The sequence below is a fragment of the Sorghum bicolor genome, chromosome 3 (genome assembly GCF_000003195.3).
Source record: "Sorghum bicolor cultivar BTx623 chromosome 3, Sorghum_bicolor_NCBIv3, whole genome shotgun sequence".
Lineage (NCBI taxonomy): Eukaryota > Viridiplantae > Streptophyta > Magnoliopsida > Poales > Poaceae > Sorghum > Sorghum bicolor.
Window position 1 is genome coordinate 2693392 of NC_012872.2, and position 21337 is coordinate 2714728.

Below are 21337 nucleotides of genomic sequence, written 5' to 3' on the forward strand. Positions count from 1 at the left end.
AAGTAATTCCAAGAATCTTGGAGAGTCAAACTTTTATAAATTTGACCAAATTTATATGATAGAATAATAATTATTATGATACCAACTAAATATCATTAGATTCTTCCTTAATTATATTTTCATACTATACTCACTTTGTGTTACAAACCTTAGTATTTTTCTCTATAATTTTGGTCAAACGTGAAAATGTTTAGACTCTCTAAGATTACAATTTGGGATGGAGGGAGTAGAAAATAACTAACTTTTTACAAAATAAAAACTTACAGTAGTTTTTAGTTGTGGGAATATACGGGGAACTAAACACCCTCTTCGATTCCCCCCTCGGCCCCTCCCTTGTTTTGTGCACATACTTGCGCTGTATTTGGAATAAGGCCTGGCCTACAAATGATCGAGTCTGTAAGCATCCACTCCACTCCTGAGAAAAAGGCCCATAATTACAAAGACGGCCCAGCAGCAGAACTCCACTCCACGCTCCGCTGCAAGCATCCAACTGAGCCCGCAACCAGCAGCATCTCGCCGCTCGGATGCATCTCGCCGCCGACCTCCCCCCGCACCGGGGCCGAGGCGGCCCCGGCGCGGGGCCCATCGCGCTCGCTTCCGTCCTGCTCCGACGCGAGAACCACCGGCGCCGCGCGCTCGCCTGCGGGGCCGTCCTCGCCTCCGCGCTGCTCCTCGTGGCCACGCCGCGGTTCCGCCACACCCCTGCGCTCCACCTCTTCGCCGACATGCGCAATCTCCTCGGCGTGCCCAACACGCTCAACGTGCTCACCGCCTACCCGCTTCTACTCGCCGGGGTCCCGGGCCTCGTCCTCTGCATCTGCGGAAGCGGGTGCTTCGGCGTCAGGTGCCCCCCTGTTGTTTGATGAAATGTTTTAGTAAACAAGTTCGTCTTGTATCTTGGTTTAATAATTTTGCTTACACGTGATCTATGATCCTTAAATTGATGAATTGTGTGAATAACCAATGTTTGTGGCATACTAGTTGTAAAAGGATCGAGTCTGTTCAGTTCTACTGGGAAGCTTCGGAACTCAGAAGAGGCAATACATGATTAGTTTAGTACTACCGTGCCCCAATGAGATTCCACTAATTCAGTGTATTTTGAGTTAAATGGGAATTGCCAATGAATCATATTGAGATCCTTTTCTGTTAGGCTTGAATAGCTCAGTCATGTCTTCTAGCATCTGCTTGTTTTGCCACAGTATAGAATGGTCTGGATAATGGGATTTGAATCATGTGTGTTCAATTAAAAGTAGGATGATATGCTTCAATGGAAGCCAATAAATGAAATGTGTGTGACCTTCCTGCTTGTTCAGATATGTCACTTCATGTGAAACTAATCTGGTTTTCTATGAGGTGTGCTGCTTCATGAAATTTGCTATCATGAATGATAACATGTTATTTTGTGGAATCATGTAGCTTGAGGTGGGAGGCCTTGGGATGGTTCCTATTTTATGCTGGGAATGTAGCTGCAGCATTTGGCTCGGCTTACTATCACCTCAAGCCAGATGATGACCGCTTAATATGGGACAGGTTGCCGGTACCTGAATACTACTTTCTTGCTGTCATCTTCTCAATTGTTTAATCGTTCCTTTTTTTTGCATGGTTTGGAGTGCATTTGGTCCTTGAGAGATTGGTGTTAAAAAACACATTTTATACTCTTTAAATCCAAATATTTGACCATACGTAAAACCGTGCAGACCTGGGTTTTCAGGGTTTTAAGTTGAGACTACCAATTGCTAATAAATTATCTGAACTGCATAATTCATTTGCAAATAGACAATGAGATGGATGAATATCGAATAATTTGTTCTGGTTATGGATACTTACTGGATGCTCCTGCGATGCAGATGATGATATCCTCCTCCTCACTTTTGTCAATTTTAGTAATTGAAAGAGTTGATGAGAGGGTTGGGCTATCTTGTTTGATCTCACTCCTATCTCTTGTATTAGTGAGCAGTGCATGTGAAAGGTATGAATATGTTTCACACTCCAGCTTGTTCCTCTTATGGTTTATCTCAAAATGAATTCTGGAACTGAGTCATTATCATATGTTCTGCTGGCTAATTAGGGTGCTTGATGATATGCGTTTATGGGTGATTCTGAACTTTGTTCCTTGCATCGCCATTCCTGCAATGCTATTCTTGTTTCCTCCCAAGTATACGCATTCAAGGTTTTGGTTCCTTGCTACAGGTAGTTGGAACCGACCCACAGCAATCAAAGTCTGTTAGCCCTTAGCTAAAAATTTTATTTGATTCACATTTATGTGCAGGCTTTTACCTTCTGGCAAGATTTGAAGGCCTTGCTGACAGGAAAGTTTACAGTGTGAACCGGTACTTCATTAGCGGCCATTCCCTGGAGCACCTTTGCTTTGCCCTGGTGACGTTTATACTAACTGTGATGCTGACCTTCAGAAATATTAAGATTGCCAGGTAACCACTTAATTAAATGTTATGGTACTTGAACTCTTTGAATAAATGTTATGAACACATGATTGTCTAGGTAGGGTGGATGTCACCCAGGCAACCATGGTTCGGTTGTCATCTTCTATCTATTAGAAATGCTAGGATGGACGTCTCCCCCCTAGACGAGTTTTTCTTATGAACACATGATTATTCTGCTTGGTTTACTTGAGATAGCATATTTGAGCATTGTGCGAGCAGTTTCATGTGCTTTTACACTTCCACGTTTAAAAATTGCTCTTAAAACTTCCATACCAGTTCCCTGAAGTGCAAGCAATATCACTTTTCTTTTAATGATTATTCTGCATCTTCTCCACAGGGACTCCTGACCTGTTGCTGATTGTAACATGGGTGCAGAAATTCTGTGAAAAAATTGCAAGTTTGGAAGACAGTCCCGGAGGACAAAGAGATCCGGCTAGATTCCTAGTAGATAATCTACCTTAACATTGTTCCTGTTGCCGGGGTTGATTCACCCTTCCCCGTGTTGTTTCAGACTTGGTGGCATAGGTGAGGTCATATAGAGGGCGCAATTTATTGGTCGGTCCAATTCATACTGTGAAAAATTATCTGTGTCCGTAGTTTTGTAGACATGGAAAAACTGGACGGCGAGATTGCATTGTATACAGACATCCAACTGTGAAATGACTTGTTCCGTTCTTGTGCAATGCGTGCTCTAGTTATAATTAGCTGGGTCTGAGACTCAAATCGCTGCTCTTGCTGTGTTCTTTCTTGTCTACGGTATATCTGTAGTTTTATGATAATCGATTAATTATTGAAAAAATACATTGACATTTTGATTATGTTGACACTTGTGTGGATGACACCTGGGTGCATCTGTCTATGAATGTGGGTCTAGTGTCAAATCTGCAAACAACCCATGTTTCGAGTGAGTCCCATGTTTGCATGTGAAATTTTACAAAAATGTTTTCAAGTATGATGTGCATATAAGATTTCAGTTTAGCAAATTGCTGATGGGGTTAGGCCATTGAAGGAGAATTTAGCTGACCTCATGGTAGCTGATTGATCTCTATGCCTCTCCTTCGCGCGTCATCCACTGCTCTCCGCCGCAGCCACCGCCTGATTTCCGCCTTCGCCGTCGACCAGCCAATCCGTTACCATCCGCCGATTGACAACGCCGTGCCATGGAACAAGCTCCTCCGCGACCACATCGCCGGCTCCCGCCCGGGTCTCGCCCTCGCGCTCTACCGCCTCATGCGCGCGCTCTCCCCCGTGCTGCCCAACTCCTACACGCTGCCGCTCGCCCTCCGCGCTGCGCCTTCCTGGCGCCTCGCCTCCGCCGTGCACGCCCACGCGCTCCACCTCGGCCTCCAAGCCCACCCGGACGTCGCCGGCCAGGTGCTCGCCGCCTACGCCAGGCTCGGCCGCGCGGCCGAGGCCCGCCGCGTGTTCGACGCATTGCCGGTGAGGAGGAGCACCCTCTCCTGGAACACGCTCATCTCCGCGTGCTCCGTCGGATGCGACCCCGACGCGGCGTGGGCCGCGTTCGCGCGCATGGTGGTGGCCGGGACGCGCCCGGACGCCGTGACGTGGACCACGCTGCTCTCGGCGCACGCGAGGTGCGGGAGGCACCCGGAGGCTCTTCGGCTGTTCGGGGACATGCACCGCAGTGGGTGCGAGGGCAATGCCGAGGCCGTCGCTGTGGCGCTCTCGGCGTGCCCGTACGCCGGCGGCCCTGCACTGGCGAAAGGGAGGTCGATACATGCCTACGCCTTTGTGAAGGGCGTCGTCCATGCCTACCTGTTCGTCACCAACTCACTGGTGTGCATGTACGGCAAGCTTGGAGAGATGGAGGCGGCTGAGAAGGTTTTCTTGGATGCTGGGCCGAAGAAGAACGCTGTGACATGGAACGCTCTCATCACTAGTTATGCAGCTGCTGGGTTGTGCGGTGAGGCGCTCGGTGTGCTTGCCCAGATGGAACAATGTGGTGGCATGGTCGCACCCAATGTCGTGAGCTGGAGCGCTGTCATTGGCGGGTTTGCGTCATCAGGGGACATGGAGCAGGCACTGCAGCTGTTCCGGCAAATGCAGAAACAATGGCTTTTGCCGAACGTGGTGACATTAGCGACAGTTCTTTCAGCTTGCACAGAATTGCTGGCGTTGCGGTTGGGTCAAGAGATCCATGGTCACACGATCAAAGCAGCTCTAGACTGGCACTCGCTGGTCCAGAACGGTCTGGTCAACATGTACGGAAAGTGTGGGAGGGTGGCTGCTGCGCGCAAGGTGTTCGATCGGATGAAGAGCAGGGACTTGATTTCATGGAACTCGATGATTGGGAGCTATGGCACACATGGTTTGTGTGACGAAGCCCTTGCAATGTTCGAAGACCTGACCAGGGCTACGGTTGAGCCTGACGGCGTTACATTCGTCGCCGTGCTGTCTGCGTGTAGCCACACAGGGCGCGTCGCAGAGGGTCGCTGCTTGTTCAACCAGATGGTGCGGGAGCACAAGATCTCCCCAACCATGGAGCACTACACCTGCATGGTCGACCTCCTGGGGCGTGCTGGCCTTCTGAAGGACGTGTTTGATCTTATCGAGACTATGCCAATGAGGCCCGACCTGTGTGTGTGGGGAGCGCTGCTCAACTCTTGCAGGATTCACGGGGATGCCGCGGTGGCTGAAGCTGCCATAGCCAAAGTTCTGCAGGTTGATACGGAGACCACCGGCAATCACACGCTGATCACAAACCTGTACGCCGCGTGCGGGATGTGGGACGATTCCAAGAGGGTGAGGGTGATGACTAGGGAGGCAGGGTTGAGGAAGAATCCGGGCCAGAGCTGGATTGAAGTGAGGAACAAGGTGTTCGCCTTCACTGCTGGGAGCGCGCCGCCGTCTGAAGCTGAGGAGGTTTTCAGGGTGCTTGACGATCTATATGGGGAAATGGAAGACGAGAAGCGTGCCATGTACGATGCCATTGCAAACATTGTTTAGGTCAAGCAAGTCAGATCAGACATCTCATACAGAAAGCGAACAGAACTGAAGAGCTTGGCTAGTGCTAAAGATGTTGTGGACCGAAGAAGAGCACCAGGGTCTTGCAGATCTCCGACGGCTCCGCCATCGCGCCATTGCCGTAGTCCCCACAGGCCAGACGCTTGGTGACCGGCTGGACGATGGACATGCCGAGGTCGCGCAGGACGGCGAGGTGGCGCGCCGTGAAGGGGTTGTCCCACATGAAGGTGTTCATGGCCGGCGCGACGTAGACGGGCTTGCTGTAGTCCCAGGCACGCACCACGCAGGTGAGGAGGTTGTCGCACAGCCCGCCGGCGACCTGGTAGCAGGCAGACTCGTTGTCATCGGGGGCGGGCGGCGAGCGTCGCGCTGACAAGCGGCAGCTGGCGTGCGTGCGTACCTTGGCGAGGGTGTTGGCCGAGAGCGGCGCGATGACGAGGGCGTCGGCCCACCGGCGCAGCTCGATGTGCAGGACCTCGTCGCCGACCCGCCTCCAGCGGGACCACTCGTCGTCGTCGGTGTAGAGCGGGACGCCGTCGGGGAAGGAGGCCTCGTCGATGAAGTGCAGCGCGGACGCGGTCGCCACCGCGCGGACGTCCGCCCACTCGGCGACGCTGCGGCAGAGGGCCTCGAACTTGATGGCGGCCACGCTGCCGGAGGCGGCCAGGAGGACGCGAGGGCGCCGTCGAGGCCCGGCCCCCGAGGACGCCGGCGCCTGGTGGGCGGCCATCGCAGTAGCAAGGTGGAAGGGGAGAAGACGCGCAAGGCAAGACTGAATACGAGATCGAGAATGGCTCCTAGAAGAGTATACTCGAAGGAAGCAGGCAAATCCAATTCAATTCAAGCTGGATAGGCGGGAGCCGGAACGAGAAATTTCAATATTTAGGATCCAATTCATCTGCCTTGCAACATTTGAATTGATATCCGATTCGTCTGCCTTTCAAAATATGACATTGGGGACGTAAATTATTTCAATATATAAGAGATTTTAGACACTTTCTCTTGTTTATCCTTTTCCTATAATCTTTTGACCTATCCTTCCTCCAACCTAAAAGGTCCAAACTACCCTTATAGGAAACTGAAACATGATTCCATTGTGAGCTCACCGTTCCGCCCCCTTCAGTCGCAACGTAGGGCCAGTACGGACGAGTGCCTAAGAGCAACTCCAAGATTCCATTGTGAGCTCACCATTCCGCCCCCTTCAGTCGCGACGTAGGGCCAGTACAGACGAGTGGCTAAGAGCAACTCTAAGAGTATGGCTAAAATTAGTAGCCAAATTCTAATGTTTAGCAATTTTGTAAAATAGACAACTTCTTAAAAAAGAAGAGGTCCACAAAAGCCTTGCTATCAGATAGATAGCTAGTGTTAGTGGTTGGCTATATATAGCCAACAAAAATCAAGAGATACCAAACTTTTTATTTTATAAAACCAAATAGCACATCTGTTGGAGCCTATCTTTTTACTATACAAGTTCTAAAAAGTCTCCACAATAAGAATAACAAAGCTGTTGGAGTTGCTCTAATGATCTTGCTAAATTTTAGCTAGCTAAATTTTAGTTATTTTAGTAGCTAATGTTACAAACACATTGATTAAACCAAACATGCCCTATGTATCCGCGCCCCTCTTCAGCTCTTCGGCACGCTGCCACTGGCGAGCCCACTCTGCCGCCCTTCCCCCTCTGCTTCTCGACGACCCCCTCATCCTGTGCCCCTCAAGCTGCAACAGGCAGGCACAGCTATCTGACAGCTAGGGGTTTCAGCTGGACCCAAGAAGAGGCAGAGGGTTTCGGCCGCCTTGTTCGTTTGAGTTTATCAGCCGAACCTGCTAGCCATTTAGCAGTGTTTTTCTCTAACAATAAATCAACCAACAGTATATTCTGCCATGACTTATCAGCCGTTATATTGAAACAATTCGTATCCTAGTGTCATATTTTGAAAGGCACACAAATTAGATGTCAAATGTTTCGAGGCAGACGAGCTGGATCCCAAATATTGAAATTTCTTGATGATGCACCCGATCACCGCAATTTACGCCTTGTTATACAGGACAAATTCAGATTAGATCCTGAATGCTGAAGCCACGTATCCAGAATTCCAAACACGCACACGTCTCTTGTTCAGTCGAATGGTCAGTTCACCGCACGTCACAGCCAAGCTGAGCACAAGGCCACAGCAGCAGTGAGCCGTCAACTGCAGAACTCGCCGGGCACCAGAAGCCCTAGTGAGGAATAGTGTGATACCAGGGAGGCAGGGACGACTATCACGACACAGCTCTTTTATTAATCTGCCCAGAATCATGCCAGGAGACTCCTGAGTGACAGGGGCCCAACATCTTGTCAGACGAGCGCAGCGTTACACCAAACGGTATGCAGGCATACCGCATACAGCAGCTGCTCTCAAGGAGCAGGCTAGGATTTCATGTTTAGACTACCGATGTTGAGATCTGCCATCGTCAGTGAGCCCAGGTAGGGACATTGTGTCCTACTTGGATGAGAATGATCTCATCTTCCCGTTGCGCTGCCAGAAGGCGGTGTCCTCCTTCTCCTTAGCCAGCAGCTCCTCGAATGATATCTCTTGGGCCTCCATCTCCATAGTACCGAGCTCCATGATCTGCCAAGGCAAACAGTTCAGAGTCTGTCACAACCAGGACGCCGAGGTGGTTATGACTTACAAGGAGAAGACAATCAATATACCATTTTGTATGCTGCTGACTTCTGAAGACGCTCTTGAATGTAGTTGTAGATGGCGGCATCTTTCTTTAGGTTATCACGCTCGGTTTCCAATCTGCGTACCTATGAAAATACGCACGGGACACAGGAGTAATAAACTGAAGTTAGCACAGACAGTATGCAGCCGTACACATAAAGTTTGCTTAGTTGCCTTGGCAATTTTATCCCCTTTAAATGACTAACCTGTTCAAAGAGCCGTTCATATGAAGACCTATAGTTTCGATGGTTGGATAGCATTGCCTTCTTTATTTTGAAGCTTCTTTCTACATTCTCATACCTGGTAAGATCATAGGAATAAGACATTGCTGCAGGTTTGCAAAACATCTGGAGTGATGGATGTCAGAAGGTAAAGTTTCATGCAAATAGCAATGTTACCTCTGCAGCAGCTCGTTTCTAGCATCTATGAGACTGTTAACAAACTCATTAACCTGAAAAAAAAGGCAGAGAGCATATAACTTTGTAAGTACATTGGTGACTTGTAGAGCCCAATGAGGGGGAAAAAACATATCATTGATCGCAAAACTACTTGTGACCCTAAAAATAAAATGTGCAAACCTATGGTTATAGACTTATAGTGGACATTTTTGTTTATTAAGTTACTTTTTTCATCGATCTGAGATTCTGAATTTAGTCATGCAATTTTGTAATAGCAGCTTTCTTCTATTCTTTTTAAGGACATGTATTGCAGCATTACAGTCCATACTCCATACCATTTTGTAAAGCAATCCTGATTCCTGGGTAAAATGCACGAGATCCACAAAACTAGTTCTGACCTAAAATCGTAGGCTGACACCCATAGTTATGTGACAGGTGACAGAACACTTGGATGAATTAGCATATACAGAAATCTAAAAGAATGCCAGGAGAAGCATCACTCTTTGCAATAAAGTCATTGGCTTTTACGACATATTCCCTCTGTTCCAAATCTTAGAACCCGTTTTTTTTTGGACAGGGATAATTGCTCTAGGAATTCTGGGAATTTAGTTGAGATAATTTTTTTTGAAGGATTTGAAAACCAACACTTCACTCCCGTGAACAATGAACTAGGTAATTGATGAGAAGGCATTTCTATTTTAGATAATGACCTTAAATGTACCCAAGATAGGGCCTCACCTGCACTTTCTCATTGATTTTTTTTTAAAAAAACTCTCTCAATGAAATCATCTTTTTAAAGGGCTTATATATGATGAAAGAAGCAAAACCACAGTAGCACTTAGTTTGTCAAGGTTGAGATGTTTACATCCAGTTCAGACCCTAGAGTATGAACAAACAAAACTAGTGTCGAGGACGTGACCATTTAATCAGGTCTACAAGGTTGTAATTGCAGCCATGATCATACAACATACACAGGGGCATCATGCACCACAAGAATTGAAATTTCAAAAGATTTTTTCAACAATACACTAGACTTTATACTTCCAATTAGTTAAAAGTAAGTAATGTTTTTGGAATACGAATACATGTAATCAATGTGGTTTAGTCTTGGCCTACAGTATCTTTATAGGAGTATACATTGGCCATATGAAAATAAATACATTTTGCCTTAAAAAAACTTCAATGATATTAAAACATATATTAAGCATATAATAGGATGATAAACACATGTTTTAGCCATTTAGCTTTCTCAGCAAATAGTTGATGTAAAAGTAGGCATATCATGATCTAACAACAATGGGCATTACTCATAACAAAACAACATGCACAAATATCCTCCATAGAACAAGCTGTCAGTTGACAAAGTCAGAGAACACATTGTCAAGAAAAGGAATGCACTTATCAAAAGAAAAGAAAAGAAAAGAAAAGGAATGCAGTGTTTTGTTCCAATAATACTGAACTGTAGTGATCTTGAATGCAGTATTTTGGAACTCAACTCACCAATGACTCAGAAAAATTCAATTCAAATGCTAACCACAACATATATGATCAATATAAGCACTGAAGCTACCCACTTCAGTCATAGTGCACCAGTGTCTTCTAAAGTAACATTTTACAGTCTTAGTTCTGAATAGATCTTGAACTAACAAGTGAACCATATGCTGCTACATTTGGTAACTTCAATCCTAGATGAACTATCAAGAGTACTAGGGCTGCTAGTAGATATACTGTATTGCTACACCTTGTATCTTAACCCAAAAAAGGAAATAAATAAATAAGCATTGCAGAACTATATCACAGCTTAGGGGCTAAGAGTTGCCTTATTTATTCTGCAAGCTGAGGGTTCAATCTACTTCAACTTAATGAGGAATATTAGAGTTAACTCCAACTCTTCAAGAAGAAAAGAAGAAGCAGATATTTAAATCCTGCTCATTTGATAAGAGATGCAACTTTGAACACCATAAAACAACTGGGACAACCATCTATTAGCAATTGCTCAAGTTCGTGAACCAAAATTTCATCATACAAGCTCTACAGTCACCAAAATTTTCAGCCATGTAACAGTGTTTTCCTCTCACAACAATCAGCAGCAGCCGAAAATCAGCAGTACTTTTCAGCCATGTAACAGTGTTTTCCTCTCACAACAAATCAGCAGCAGCAGCAGCAGCCAAAAATCAGCCAAGCGAACAGGCAACAATCAGAACCCAAAAGACTCCACAAATCTATGGATTTGATAGCAGAAACTGCAGAAAGAATCTACTAACCAGATCTTTTGTAATCATAGCATAGGAAAACTGAGCAAAAATATAACTGATCCGTCGTCTCAGCGCACAGCTCAACATCAAGAGGGGGAGAGGCGGAATCGCTGGTTCGCCCGATTTATGATTCGGGCGGCGGCACTGATGCATCAGTGCCATGGCGAAACCAAGGAGGAAGCGAGCGTAAGACCTTTCCATGGCTGCAGGTTGTAGTGGAAGGTCAGGGGCGAAATCCTCGATGTCGAGAATTAGTCGGCCAGGCTAAAACTATCAAATAATCAATTGTAAGGTATCCGCCGAGGGGAAAGGCGAGTGAGGAGGTGCGAGGCATGCTCCCCGTTTGGGGATTTTTTTTATTATTTATTTATGAATGTCCAAAAACAATAAATACTGCTGATGCTGTCAATAGCATTGCCAAAATTACGCCCAGAGCTGACGAAGAAACACAACTAAAGGTGTGACACTGTGTACTAATCTCTTCTAGCTAATTTAATAATCAACATTATAAAAGCATGACAAGGTTGATTAGCGGTTAAGTCCTTGAGTTCGCATAGAAATTTGTAATTCCCAATATAGTGTGTGCACCTACATGTACATGTGGAAGAATTCATTCTCCTTTAGTTTGGGTTACTGTTAATCAAGGTGACAGTATGATGTCAAGTTGTATACGTGAGCACCAATGCAACTAGGATACATGGCATTTCATGCCCATATTTTTAAAACGAAATGGCAGTTTGTCAGTGATGAGTTCACAGCAAATTTCAGGCGTCATGACAATAGATAAATTCTATAAACATCCTAGTAGCCCTCATCAGGCGTGCAGCATTGAAGCCGAATTGGCATGGGAAATGGACATTCGAAGCACTAATTCTATCCCAAGATTGCAATCGGAGCAAAAAAAAAAACAGCTCTAGAAATCAACAGCAGGTAGACCAATACCGCCACATTGCAGGCAAGCAACACTTGTCAGTTGTCACCCAAGCAGAGAGGCTACGGCCTAAGTTTACCTCGCAGACACACTGATAAGCGAAGCAAAAGCATGTGAAGCCCTGGTCCTGGCTGAAGCAAGTGGAAGGGTAATGTAATGCGCTGCGGCGCACCTGTTCGATGGTGAGGCACTGCGCCTCGCTGGCCCGCGCGAGGTCGTCGTACCGCGCGTTGATCCGCCGCTGCAGCGCGCCTGCCACGGAGGCGAGCGGGAACTGCGGCCGGCGGGGGAGCAGCGCCTCCTTCCCCGCCGCCTTCGCGGCGGCGTCCCGGTCCCCGTCCGCGCCGTGGCCACCACCATCCGCCGCCGCCGCCGCCGCCGCCCCCTCCTCCTCCTCCTCCTGCTGCCGCTTCCTCCGTGCCCTCCTCCTCCGCCGCTGGTTCTGCGGCCTCTCCTCGCCGCCGCCTTCCTCCCCCGCGACGGCCGGCTCGAGCGGCGGCGGCGGCGGCGACGGGACTTGCTGCCGAGGCCTGCGTCGGCCAAGGACGTGAAGGCAGAGCGCTGCCACGGCGAGGACGAAGTTGAGGAGCATGAGCCCCGCGAGCGCTATCGTCTGCGGCGGTGCGGCCATTGGCGGCGGGCGCGCGTCATCCCCAGTCGGGGCGTGCTCTACGATTACCACTTGCTCGCTTTTTTTTCCTCTCCTTCACTTTCCTTTTTTTTCTTTTTTCGTGGGAGTGCGCGCGCCGTGCGCTTGCGTGGGCGGAGGAAGGCGGAGGCGGACTTGGGATTCTCGGTCACTCGGCGCCGCGTTTTTTAAAAAAGCGTCGGGCCTCGGGCGGCACAACTGCACAAGGTGGTGGTGGAGTTGTTCCCAGCGGCGGATTGGCCCGCGCACCTGAAGTTCTTCCGCCTCGTTCGTTCGGATAAGGACGACGAGGAGAGCTTTTTGAGCAATGCTCTGGAATGCTTCCAACTTCTATTACTTGTGGTTGTGGGATTCTACCTTGCAAAAACCCTTTTATCGATCAGAAAGTTCAGAACTGAGAGCACTGTGGCCCTGCTCCTGCATACAGTATACATACAGATGGAGGAACCAAAACAGGAACACCAGACAGCGGCTAACAGAGGAACACATTTCAGTCGGACGACATTCAAAATAATAGGCACTGCATAAAAACTGCCGAGGCTATTCATTCCCACAGCATCTTAGCGCTCAGAGCTTAGCTTGTCAACAGAAATCACAGGATGGGAACAGAAAAAGAAAACAAGGCGTGTGTACAAGCAGAATCATCACAGTCTTTTTGCCAAAAAAAAAAATCGCATGAAGTGGTTAATTACCTACACGAATTCAGGTTGATTACAACACCCCCAAAATCGGACCTTGGTTTTATGTGCCATTCACCATTCGCCAACGACTAAGATCTCCCGCACTCGAGCTTCTTTGCAAACATCAAGCTATCATAACTTGCAAGCCCCAGGTCAGCCCAGACATTCAGAGTCTTCATTTTCGCAAAGTCTCCAGAGTTTGTGCATATCTATGTTGCTCCATTCACAGAAACATGATGATGAATATATGGTGGTGGTGTTCGCTAACCATTTGCTCCTAGTCTCCTATTGCATCTGCATGTGCTGTGACTCATGTGTCCTCTCGGTCACTGGGGTCAAGACTAAAGAGAAACCTTTGTGCGAGCGTGATACCAATATTGTTACACCTTGGAGCTGTTCACTTTGTTGCAGGTTGTGGAGGTGTGGCAGAAGCTGGGGTTGTTTTCCTGCCAAAGATAGTTCATTAATTTGAGCCTGCTCCTCCTAAAAGACTTTGAAAATAGTTCTTATCAACAAAGGATGCTTTACTGGAAACTTGAGCGCAGCTCATCTGCAATATGTTGTGAAGAGGCACCACTTGTGAAGCCCAATTGAAACATAAGTTGCTCTAACCGTTTGAAATTTGTGAGGTAAAGATATCCAATCTAACAGAAAACAAGATCAACAATGTGGCAATTAGTCTCAACAAAAATTGCAACATAGGATAGAATAATACACAGTTTTAGAGTATTTGCACACCAGTGTTTCAAGTGAAGATGCCCGATTGTAGACTGCAATTCCTGCACGCTTTCTGGTGCGAGTTTTGCTGCTAACAATATTCCTCCCCCAACGAAGTATGTCCCTACAAATGTGATTAATCATGTAACTCAAAGTACATCTTGAAGGCTCATTATTGAATAGGCTCAAGGCCCTGGACAATGTAGAAAAAGAAGAGAGATACATCGTTTTCCCAAAAACAAATATGGTAACTCCCAACCCATGCTAGTCTTGGCAAATGACAAAATGCTAACATTCGGATAATTGCAGGCATGCATGTTAAGACTACAGAAGAGCATTTCTCTATAGAAACTATATTGCTGATAGCATTGCATAAATTGTATAAGATTAGCATCTATGCTTCACCTTTCTTCTTCAGTTAGAAAATCCTCTCCAAGAAGCTTGTTTAACAAAAGGTCCTGGAGCGAGGAAAAAGCACAGTTATAACAACAAGATTTCTAAACAACATATCATTACACAGAACTAGCTATATTTAGAAAGCTGAACTGGAAAACAACATATGGAATGAATAGCTTTTGGAATTCTGGAAATCTAACCATATAACCACAAGATTGTAAGTGAAACAACATACAGGAGAGAAGATACACCAATAACACACGATACAAACACTTAGCATTAGCAGATCATAGAATTTATTCTGACATCATGTCATATAATTACTAATATATGTGGAGTTTTAGCCAATAAAAAGGATAGGCAAACCCATACCTGTGACTCACACTTCACAACATCCATCACACGTTTGTTGTACTCATTGATGCTCAGAGGTGGAAAGAAGAAGTGCCTCCGAGCATAAAGCTGTACACAGAAAGAGAAAGAATCAGATCTTCCTACAGAAAGCAAGCTTCAACTTGACAACTTGTACACTCCTATATCAGTGTTCACACGGCCTGATTCTCACTTCATATATGCAGTCTCCCAAGTAAGCCAGTGATGCCGCACTGTAGAGCGATCGAGGTTTCTTCACCTCTGGTGGAGGTGGCAACCACCATTTCTCAAAGCCCATATATGTGCTCTTCTTTACCACTCCTGTATCAACTATATTAATCAAAGATCAAATTTGAAGTTTATGCTGAGGAATAATTGCAAAAGGCACACACTATCAACAGTTGAACACATTGGATTAGTTAGTTACCATCATTGCTTTTTTTTCTTAAGGTGGAGTGACAAATAAGATATAAAAGATCTTTCAGTTCTGCAGAGGCGCAAACTTGGGGAAGTTGTTGGAAATGCTATAGCAGATTGATGCTAGAGACATGAGGTTTATTGGGGGACTCAACTAAACAGGGAAGTATCTACATGTCACTCTATAATCTGATTGGTTCAAGTGTATGGTAAATACTCACTTGCAGGATACATGGAGTGCTAACTGTTTTAACAAACTGGCCTGCACTGAGTTGGGTGATGAAAACTCCAACCCTTTACTTTCAACTACAGACTGCCCAATTGCTAGGAGTTTGTGGATACAGGCCTATGCTGAGCCATGCCTCCTTTGTTGTTTCAGGCCTGTATAACCATTTTCTGCTATCACGGTGTCTATCTAAAAAACACAGTCAATTGTACTCTCACTCATCAATGACACAATCTCCCTGACACGATTCATTCAAACTCACGGTACCTCAGCAGCCCTATGCGATAGCATTTACGATTGTGCTCATCGATTAAAAGTGTCGTGCCCTCTCATTACTAGTGACTGCAGCAGCAGGCAACTGAGAGTGCAGAAGCTTCAGGCGGCCAGGCAAAGCACCGAACGCATGGTGAGGACAGGAGACGGTACCTTGGCCCTCGCTGGAGCGCGCGAAGAGGTCGGCGTGTGTCGGAGGAGGCGGGCGGGCAGGGGTAGTGGTGGCGGGCGGCGGCGGCTTGGCCTTGGCCTTGGAGGGCTTGGGCGTGGCCACGGTGGCGGCGCCCGGGTTCATGTCCCAGGCGGCGCAGACGCGGAGGGGTGCGCGGGCGCGGGGGTGGGGCGTCGCCATGGTCATGGTCGCCGCCGCGGTGGCCATTCGCTGCTCGCGCCGGCGTCGAGGATACTGGACTGGATAACACAGCCGTCAAAGATCTTTTCGCCACGCCACTTTTCTCCGTGGCACTCGAGGGCCCCACCTGCCAGTAACGAAACGTATCCTGAGGAATACGTTTAACAACTGTGTTGGCGTATTTTCTGGTAAGACGTCTTCAGGACCTCGTCTCGACTCGAGCGCTTCCACGCGACTCTCCTCTCCGCTCGCCGCCATCGAGAGTTCACTTGCTTCAATTCGAATCACAAATTCCACCTCCTGCAGTGTTGCTTTGCTTGCTCCTGGAATCTTCGGAACCGAGACCACCGCGCCACGCACCGAACCAAACCCTACCGGTCGCGGCTTCCCATACCATCCCGCGGCTAAACCCTAGCCGTACTCCTCGCCGCCGGCGACCGCCGCCATGAGCCGCTACGACGGCCGCGCTGCGGACGCGGGCTCTTACCGCGACCGCCGCAGGTAATTGACCGCTCCCACGCACGGGCTCTAAACCCTAAGCCCTGGCCGTGGCCCGTGGCCGACGCGAGCTGACTGACTGTGCTTCCGCCTGTGTTCCATCCAGCGAGGGGGCGTTCGGAGGCGGGTCGAGGGCGTTCGCGGCGCCGAGCAAAGCGGACGCGTCCGCGGCGGCCTCGGAGCTCGATGGGCTGCCGCGCTTCGAGAAGAACTTCTACGTGGAGTCGCCCTCGGTGGCCGGCATGACGGAGGAAGAGGTGGAGGCGTATCGTCGCCGCCGGGAGATCACCGTTGAGGGCCGTGACGTGCCCAAGCCGGTGCTTGAGTTCCGTGATGTTGGCTTCCCAGGTATGATTGTGAGGCTGCTGTTACCGTTTGCAACTACACAGGTAAAAAGTTAGGTGAATCAGGAGGTGCTGGAGTTCGTCTAATGTTTGATTAGACTTCTTAGTTGTGACATTAAACTCAGAGCGCGCAAGCTTATCCTACTACATGAGTTAGATTAGTGTTGATGACTTGATGTAGCTAGTTCAAGTTCCTTGCATACTACAAACATGTATGATACAAGTATGTTCAAGTATGTCCAAGCCACACCATTGCACATAAACAGAATTTTGATTAGATTTCTTAGTTGTGACACTAAACTCAGAGCGCACAATCTTATCCTACTACATGAGTTAGAACAGTGTAGATGTAGCTACTTTGAGTTCCTTGCAGCACTCATACACTGTATGACCACAAATAAAGCATTATGTTCAAGTATGCCCAAGCCACGCCATGGCGTGTGCACATAAACAGAGTTATATGGTTGCATTTCAAGTGGTGTTACCATCAGAACTTTTGTTTGGACTAAGCCATTGATCACTTTCGCGATTCCATTCACTTGCAAGGAAAGCCAGATAGGTCACTGAATTTTAAATGCATGGCCTTTGCCAACGACTTGTGGATATGCCTCTAGGCCTTTTGATTTCCTGACACCTGAGAGAAGGCGCTTTCCATTCTAATCTTATGCCTTGGAGGCAAATGCTTTGATTCTTGACTTGGTGTATTCAAGTATGTCTTGGCCTACAAGTGTGTCCCTGTGGTTATTTTCGTTATGACTTATGAATGGTGCTATGCAAGCCATTATAGAGTTTGATGATTTTACTTGTAAGTGAAAGCAGAATGGGATCTGTTTTGGAGAAAAGTATATTAACAAGAAAACAATAATAACTGTGTTAGGGCATATTCTTATGGAAATACTGAGAGCTGAAGGATTCTTTGTTTCATTAGATCCTGGAGTTGAGAGCACACATTTCTCAAAGCAGTGAGTTAAGTTGAGGAAGTACCCGAATTGAATTCTGTAGAAATGGGGAACCTAGCTGGTCTTTAGAGCCTCCCAGGGCTAATTATCTTGTATGAATTGTCCTATCTATATTAGTCTCTGTACTTAAGATATTCTATTCTATGTGTGAATTGTCGATGATAGGATCCTTTAAATTTGGCATGCTCCTTTTTCATGTAGCAGGCATTGCACTTTTCTTCTTTGTGGATCTTCAAATGTGCATATTTATAGCTTTGAATGCTGGCCTTAGTGGCGTCATTTTCATTTTTCAGAATATGTGTTGCAAGAAATTACAAAAGCTGGTTTTGTGGAACCTACACCTATCCAGTCGCAAGGTTGGCCAATGGCACTGAGGGGCCGTGACCTTATTGGCATTGCAGAGACAGGATCAGGGAAAACTCTTGCTTACCTTTTACCTGCCATTGTTCATGTGAATGCTCAGCCTATTCTTGGTGAGAATATGTTGCACTTATGCTTTTCCTTCATGATCATCTTTTGGGAACTTCCTGCCCAAATTCCAAAATTCTGAAAACTTATAACTTTTTTATTGTTGAAGCCCCTGGCGATGGTCCAATCGTCTTGGTGTTAGCTCCTACACGTGAACTTGCTGTTCAGATACAGCAAGAAGCAACCAAGTTTGGTGCATCATCAAAGATAAAAAGTACTTGCATATACGGTGGTGTGCCAAAAGGTCCACAAGTTCGTGATCTTCAAAAAGGTTTCTTCTTCATCCCTCTGCATAAAGGAAAACTGTTGGTCCATACTCCATAACAATATATATGACTATATAAGTCATAATTGTTCTGTAGTCTACTTTCCTGCGGTTTCTTCTGTGTGTAATACTAATATCACAAAAATTCATTAGACGCATGGGCGAGGTATAACTGAGTTTTGGGGGATGGGAAATTGAAGGAAAATGACAGCATTGCACTGATCATATTAATTTTGTGTTACTTCTTTTATGCCAGGTGTTGAAATTGTTATAGCCACACCAGGACGACTAATTGATATGATAGAATCACATCATACAAACTTGCGAAGGGTCACATATCTTGTTTTAGATGAAGCAGATCGGATGCTAGATATGGGATTTGAACCTCAGATTAAGAAAATTGTTTCTCAGGTACACTTTTGCTGCTACATGAAATGTTACTGCCTCTGTCCTGAAAAGGATGCAATTCTAGAATAGTGCTGTGTGAAAGTTTGTTAAGTTTGGCCAAATTTAATTTTTAAAAATACTAGTATTATCGTACTATATAGATATCATTAAATTCTTCATAAACCATATTTTTGTATTTTACATATTTGAAGTCATATGTATGTTGATACTATTGTCGATAAAGTTAGTCAAACTGAGGACAGTTTGATTTTGACCAGACCTAGAATTGCATTCTTTTTAGGATGGAGGTAGTGCATTTTGTGTTGATTCCCACCCCTGTTGAATATACATGTAATTCAATGCCCCGATCTATGTTTGTTGTATGTTTCAGTATCTTGCATTTTTGTCAGTCTAGATGAATTTAGTGGTTTATGTTGAGATGTCTGTTACTTTCATTGATCTATGAAAAATAAATTTTGGTTATTGGTTTACGTGATCCAAACCTTATCTGTTAGTTCAGATTCGTCCAGATCGTCAAACACTTTACTGGAGCGCTACATGGCCAAAGGAAGTTGAGCAGTTAGCAAGGAATTTCCTTTTTGACCCATACAAGGTACTTACTATAGCCCACCCAACATCTTGCAGTGCATCTTTCCATTTCTACTGCATGTGAACACTGCTGAATTTAATATGGTGCAGGTCACTATTGGTTCTGAAGAATTGAAGGCTAATCATGCCATTGTTCAGCATGTAGAGATACTATCTGAGAGTCAGAAGTATAACAAGTATGATTTCCACATTCCCCCCCCCCCCCCCCCCCCCCCCCCATTTCATACACATATTCAAACAATGTCTTAGTGATACTTGTATGTGTACAAGGCTGGTTAATCTACTGGAGGATATAATGGATGGTAGCCGAATTTTAATATTTATGGACACCAAGAAGGGATGCGATCAGATTACTAGACAGCTTCGAATGGATGGTTGGCCTGCTTTGTCTATCCATGGTGACAAGAGCCAAGCAGAACGGGATTGGGTGCTTTCTGAATTTAAGTCAGGGAAAAGTCCTATTATGACAGCCACTGATGTTGCTGCCCGAGGCTTAGGTATGCAGAACTTTTAGATGTGGACATGTGGTACACCTTATATTTCCTGAAGAAACTGATACATATTTCTTGCCCTTGGGGAACAGATGTCAAGGATGTGAAGTATGTCATTAACTATGATTTTCCGGGGTCGCTTGAGGATTATGTTCATCGTATTGGACGAACTGGCAGAGCAGGTGCAAAAGGAACAGCTTACTCCTTTTTCACTGCAGCTAATGCCAGATTTGCCAAGGAACTTATTAGTATTCTGGAAGAAGCTGGACAAAAGGTCAGCTCTGAGTTAGCTGCTATGGGTCGTGGTGCACCTCCCCCTTCTTCAGGTAAGTTTGCTATTGGATGTCTGTTTTTAGTTTCCCCAAATGAAGGTCTATTATTCCTGAAGTGGCATTGTTTTCTGAATGAATTGGAATATTTTTCAATTTTTTTGCAGGTTACCGTGATAGATATAGGGGGTATGGGGGTGGCCGATCATAGAGTTGACATTCACATGCTTAGTTGATGCTAAGATTAATGCTTTACCTTTGTTTGTGGATGGATATGTTGTTTTGGCGCACTGAACATTTTGACTAGTATTCGGTAAAGATGGATTCATATACTCTTGGATATTGACATGTCTCGATACTAGAAATTTGGCATGATATGATGCCTGCAATATCATTAGTTTATTTTTAGGCCTAGTTTTCAGGTTGACGGCATCGCTCACAATTAGCTCATATCAGAGGTAAGAATTTGTAGTAAACATCAATTCATCCATGATTTAGTGACCAGTTTTACTCTTCCTTTCGGTTGCTAGAACAATGGTGATGACTGATGAGTTTGACATACTTTGCAAAATGGAACATCTTTGGTAGACAACCTCCACCCCCTCCTTTCTCTTTTTTTCCCCGCTTTCTACATCTTGTTTGTCAGCTCTCAGATGGAACTGTTTTTCTTCTGGTTCAGTAGGTTTTCCCCTTTTCTGGTAGTCGAGCTGGCAGATAATGCACACCTTGTTAGGGTAGTACAGTAACTTCTAGGTTGTCTAGTATAGCAAGGTGGGTGTGTTATGGCCACATCTTCTATGAAGATATTGTGAAGTGTGTGTGTGTGTGTTTTTTCTCTCTCCATGAAATATGTTGTGTTGATGACCACGCTTGCTGCTGGACAGCTACACAGGTTGTGCCATTTGCTGTCTGCCCAGCATAGGATTCTTTTGACACGCATCTACTATTATAATATTACTGACCCGAGTTCTTCACAAGATATAAGAAATGTCCTTGTTAGCTCTCAGCTGGGACTGGGAACCTCAGAAGGACAGAAACCCTGTCTCATATCTACCTCTTTTGCTTTGTTATTTACTTCAATGCAGCATAATTCAATGTTCATCCCTGAAATTGCAGTCTGAAATTAATAGCTCTGTTATAGCATGTTGTAAGCAAGGATCTGGCAAAAGATGGGTCTGTGGTCATATCTGCTGCCCCGTATCTAATACATCTGTCAATTGCAGCTATCTGCTATGGTAGCCGAAAACTGA

At 46.0% G+C, this 21337-nt stretch overlaps 6 protein-coding genes across 7 annotated transcripts; 3 read left to right on the top strand and 3 right to left on the bottom strand.

The window, feature by feature from the left end:
* On the top strand, positions 464-3117 carry LOC8082828. The gene is made up of 6 exons (XM_002454959.2): positions 464-844; positions 1417-1537; positions 1848-1969; positions 2069-2190; positions 2270-2429; positions 2779-3117. Exons 1-6 carry the CDS (start codon positions 525-527, stop codon positions 2786-2788), a joined length of 855 nt encoding a protein of 284 aa, XP_002455004.1. The 5' UTR covers positions 464-524; the 3' UTR covers positions 2789-3117.
* On the top strand, positions 3275-5481 carry LOC110433581 (putative pentatricopeptide repeat-containing protein At1g17630). Its single transcript, XM_021455998.1, has one exon. It carries the CDS (start codon positions 3489-3491, stop codon positions 5406-5408), a length of 1920 nt encoding a protein of 639 aa, XP_021311673.1. The 5' UTR covers positions 3275-3488; the 3' UTR covers positions 5409-5481.
* LOC8082829 (phosphopantothenoylcysteine decarboxylase) lies at positions 5361-6541 on the bottom strand. The gene is made up of 2 exons (XM_002457134.2): positions 5827-6541; positions 5361-5745 (listed from the first exon to the last, which is right to left on the bottom strand). Exons 1-2 carry the CDS (start codon positions 6154-6156, stop codon positions 5473-5475), a joined length of 603 nt encoding a protein of 200 aa, XP_002457179.1. The 5' UTR covers positions 6157-6541; the 3' UTR covers positions 5361-5472.
* LOC8084337 lies at positions 7484-12621 on the bottom strand. The gene is made up of 5 exons (XM_021456000.1): positions 11888-12621; positions 8530-8582; positions 8338-8431; positions 8119-8217; positions 7484-8035 (listed from the first exon to the last, which is right to left on the bottom strand). Exons 1-5 carry the CDS (start codon positions 12344-12346, stop codon positions 7907-7909), a joined length of 834 nt encoding a protein of 277 aa, XP_021311675.1. The 5' UTR covers positions 12347-12621; the 3' UTR covers positions 7484-7906.
* Positions 12869-15876, bottom strand: LOC110433582 (mini-ribonuclease 3-like). 2 transcript variants are annotated; one of them, XM_021456002.1, is made up of 7 exons: positions 15599-15876; positions 14723-14850; positions 14530-14619; positions 14167-14219; positions 13783-13885; positions 13573-13688; positions 12869-13490 (listed from the first exon to the last, which is right to left on the bottom strand). In XM_021456002.1, exons 1-7 carry the CDS (start codon positions 15822-15824, stop codon positions 13442-13444), a joined length of 765 nt encoding a protein of 254 aa, XP_021311677.1. In that variant the 5' UTR covers positions 15825-15876; the 3' UTR covers positions 12869-13441. The 2 variants fall into 2 exon arrangements, with proteins under 2 accessions (XP_021311677.1, XP_021311676.1); XM_021456001.1 differs by having other exon boundaries at positions 14723-14859; positions 15599-15873.
* Positions 15991-20665, top strand: LOC8084338 (DEAD-box ATP-dependent RNA helicase 20). Its single transcript, XM_021455999.1, has 10 exons — positions 15991-16298; positions 16402-16643; positions 17892-18071; positions 18176-18337; positions 18588-18742; positions 19239-19331; positions 19418-19503; positions 19598-19824; positions 19911-20144; positions 20255-20665. The coding sequence occupies exons 1-10, from the start codon at positions 16243-16245 to the stop codon at positions 20296-20298; spliced, it is 1479 nt and encodes a 492-aa protein (XP_021311674.1). The 5' UTR covers positions 15991-16242; the 3' UTR covers positions 20299-20665.

Coding starts and splice junctions, on each gene's coding strand:
- LOC8082828 (XM_002454959.2), top strand. CDS start 525: ATGCATCTCGCCGCCGACCTCCCCCCGCACCGGGGCCGAGGCGGCCCC. Junction 845..1,416: donor AGCGGGTGCTTCGGCGTCAG/GTGCCCCCCTGT, acceptor GGAATCATGTAG/CTTGAGGTGGGAGGCCTTGG. Junction 1,970..2,068: donor GTGAGCAGTGCATGTGAAAG/GTATGAATATGT, acceptor CTGGCTAATTAG/GGTGCTTGATGATATGCGTT.
- LOC110433581 (XM_021455998.1), top strand. CDS start 3,489: ATGCCTCTCCTTCGCGCGTCATCCACTGCTCTCCGCCGCAGCCACCGC.
- LOC8082829 (XM_002457134.2), bottom strand. CDS start 6,156: ATGGCCGCCCACCAGGCGCCGGCGTCCTCGGGGGCCGGGCCTCGACGG. Junction 5,746..5,826: donor CGGCCAACACCCTCGCCAAG/GTACGCACGCAC, acceptor GCCTGCTACCAG/GTCGCCGGCGGGCTGTGCGA.
- LOC8084337 (XM_021456000.1), bottom strand. CDS start 12,346: ATGGCCGCACCGCCGCAGACGATAGCGCTCGCGGGGCTCATGCTCCTC. Junction 8,583..11,887: donor AGTGCCTCACCATCGAACAG/GTGCGCCGCAGC, acceptor CTTTTTTTTCAG/GTTAATGAGTTTGTTAACAG. Junction 8,036..8,118: donor AGTCAGCAGCATACAAAATG/GTATATTGATTG, acceptor TTGCCTTGGCAG/ATCATGGAGCTCGGTACTAT.
- LOC110433582 (XM_021456001.1), bottom strand. CDS start 15,824: ATGGCCACCGCGGCGGCGACCATGACCATGGCGACGCCCCACCCCCGC. Junction 14,860..15,598: donor GCGCTCCAGCGAGGGCCAAG/GTACCGTCTCCT, acceptor TGATTAATATAG/TTGATACAGGAGTGGTAAAG. Junction 14,220..14,529: donor TTGTGAAGTGTGAGTCACAG/GTATGGGTTTGC, acceptor TCCTCGCTCCAG/GACCTTTTGTTAAACAAGCT.
- LOC8084338 (XM_021455999.1), top strand. CDS start 16,243: ATGAGCCGCTACGACGGCCGCGCTGCGGACGCGGGCTCTTACCGCGAC. Junction 16,299..16,401: donor TCTTACCGCGACCGCCGCAG/GTAATTGACCGC, acceptor TGTTCCATCCAG/CGAGGGGGCGTTCGGAGGCG. Junction 18,743..19,238: donor TTAAGAAAATTGTTTCTCAG/GTACACTTTTGC, acceptor CTGTTAGTTCAG/ATTCGTCCAGATCGTCAAAC.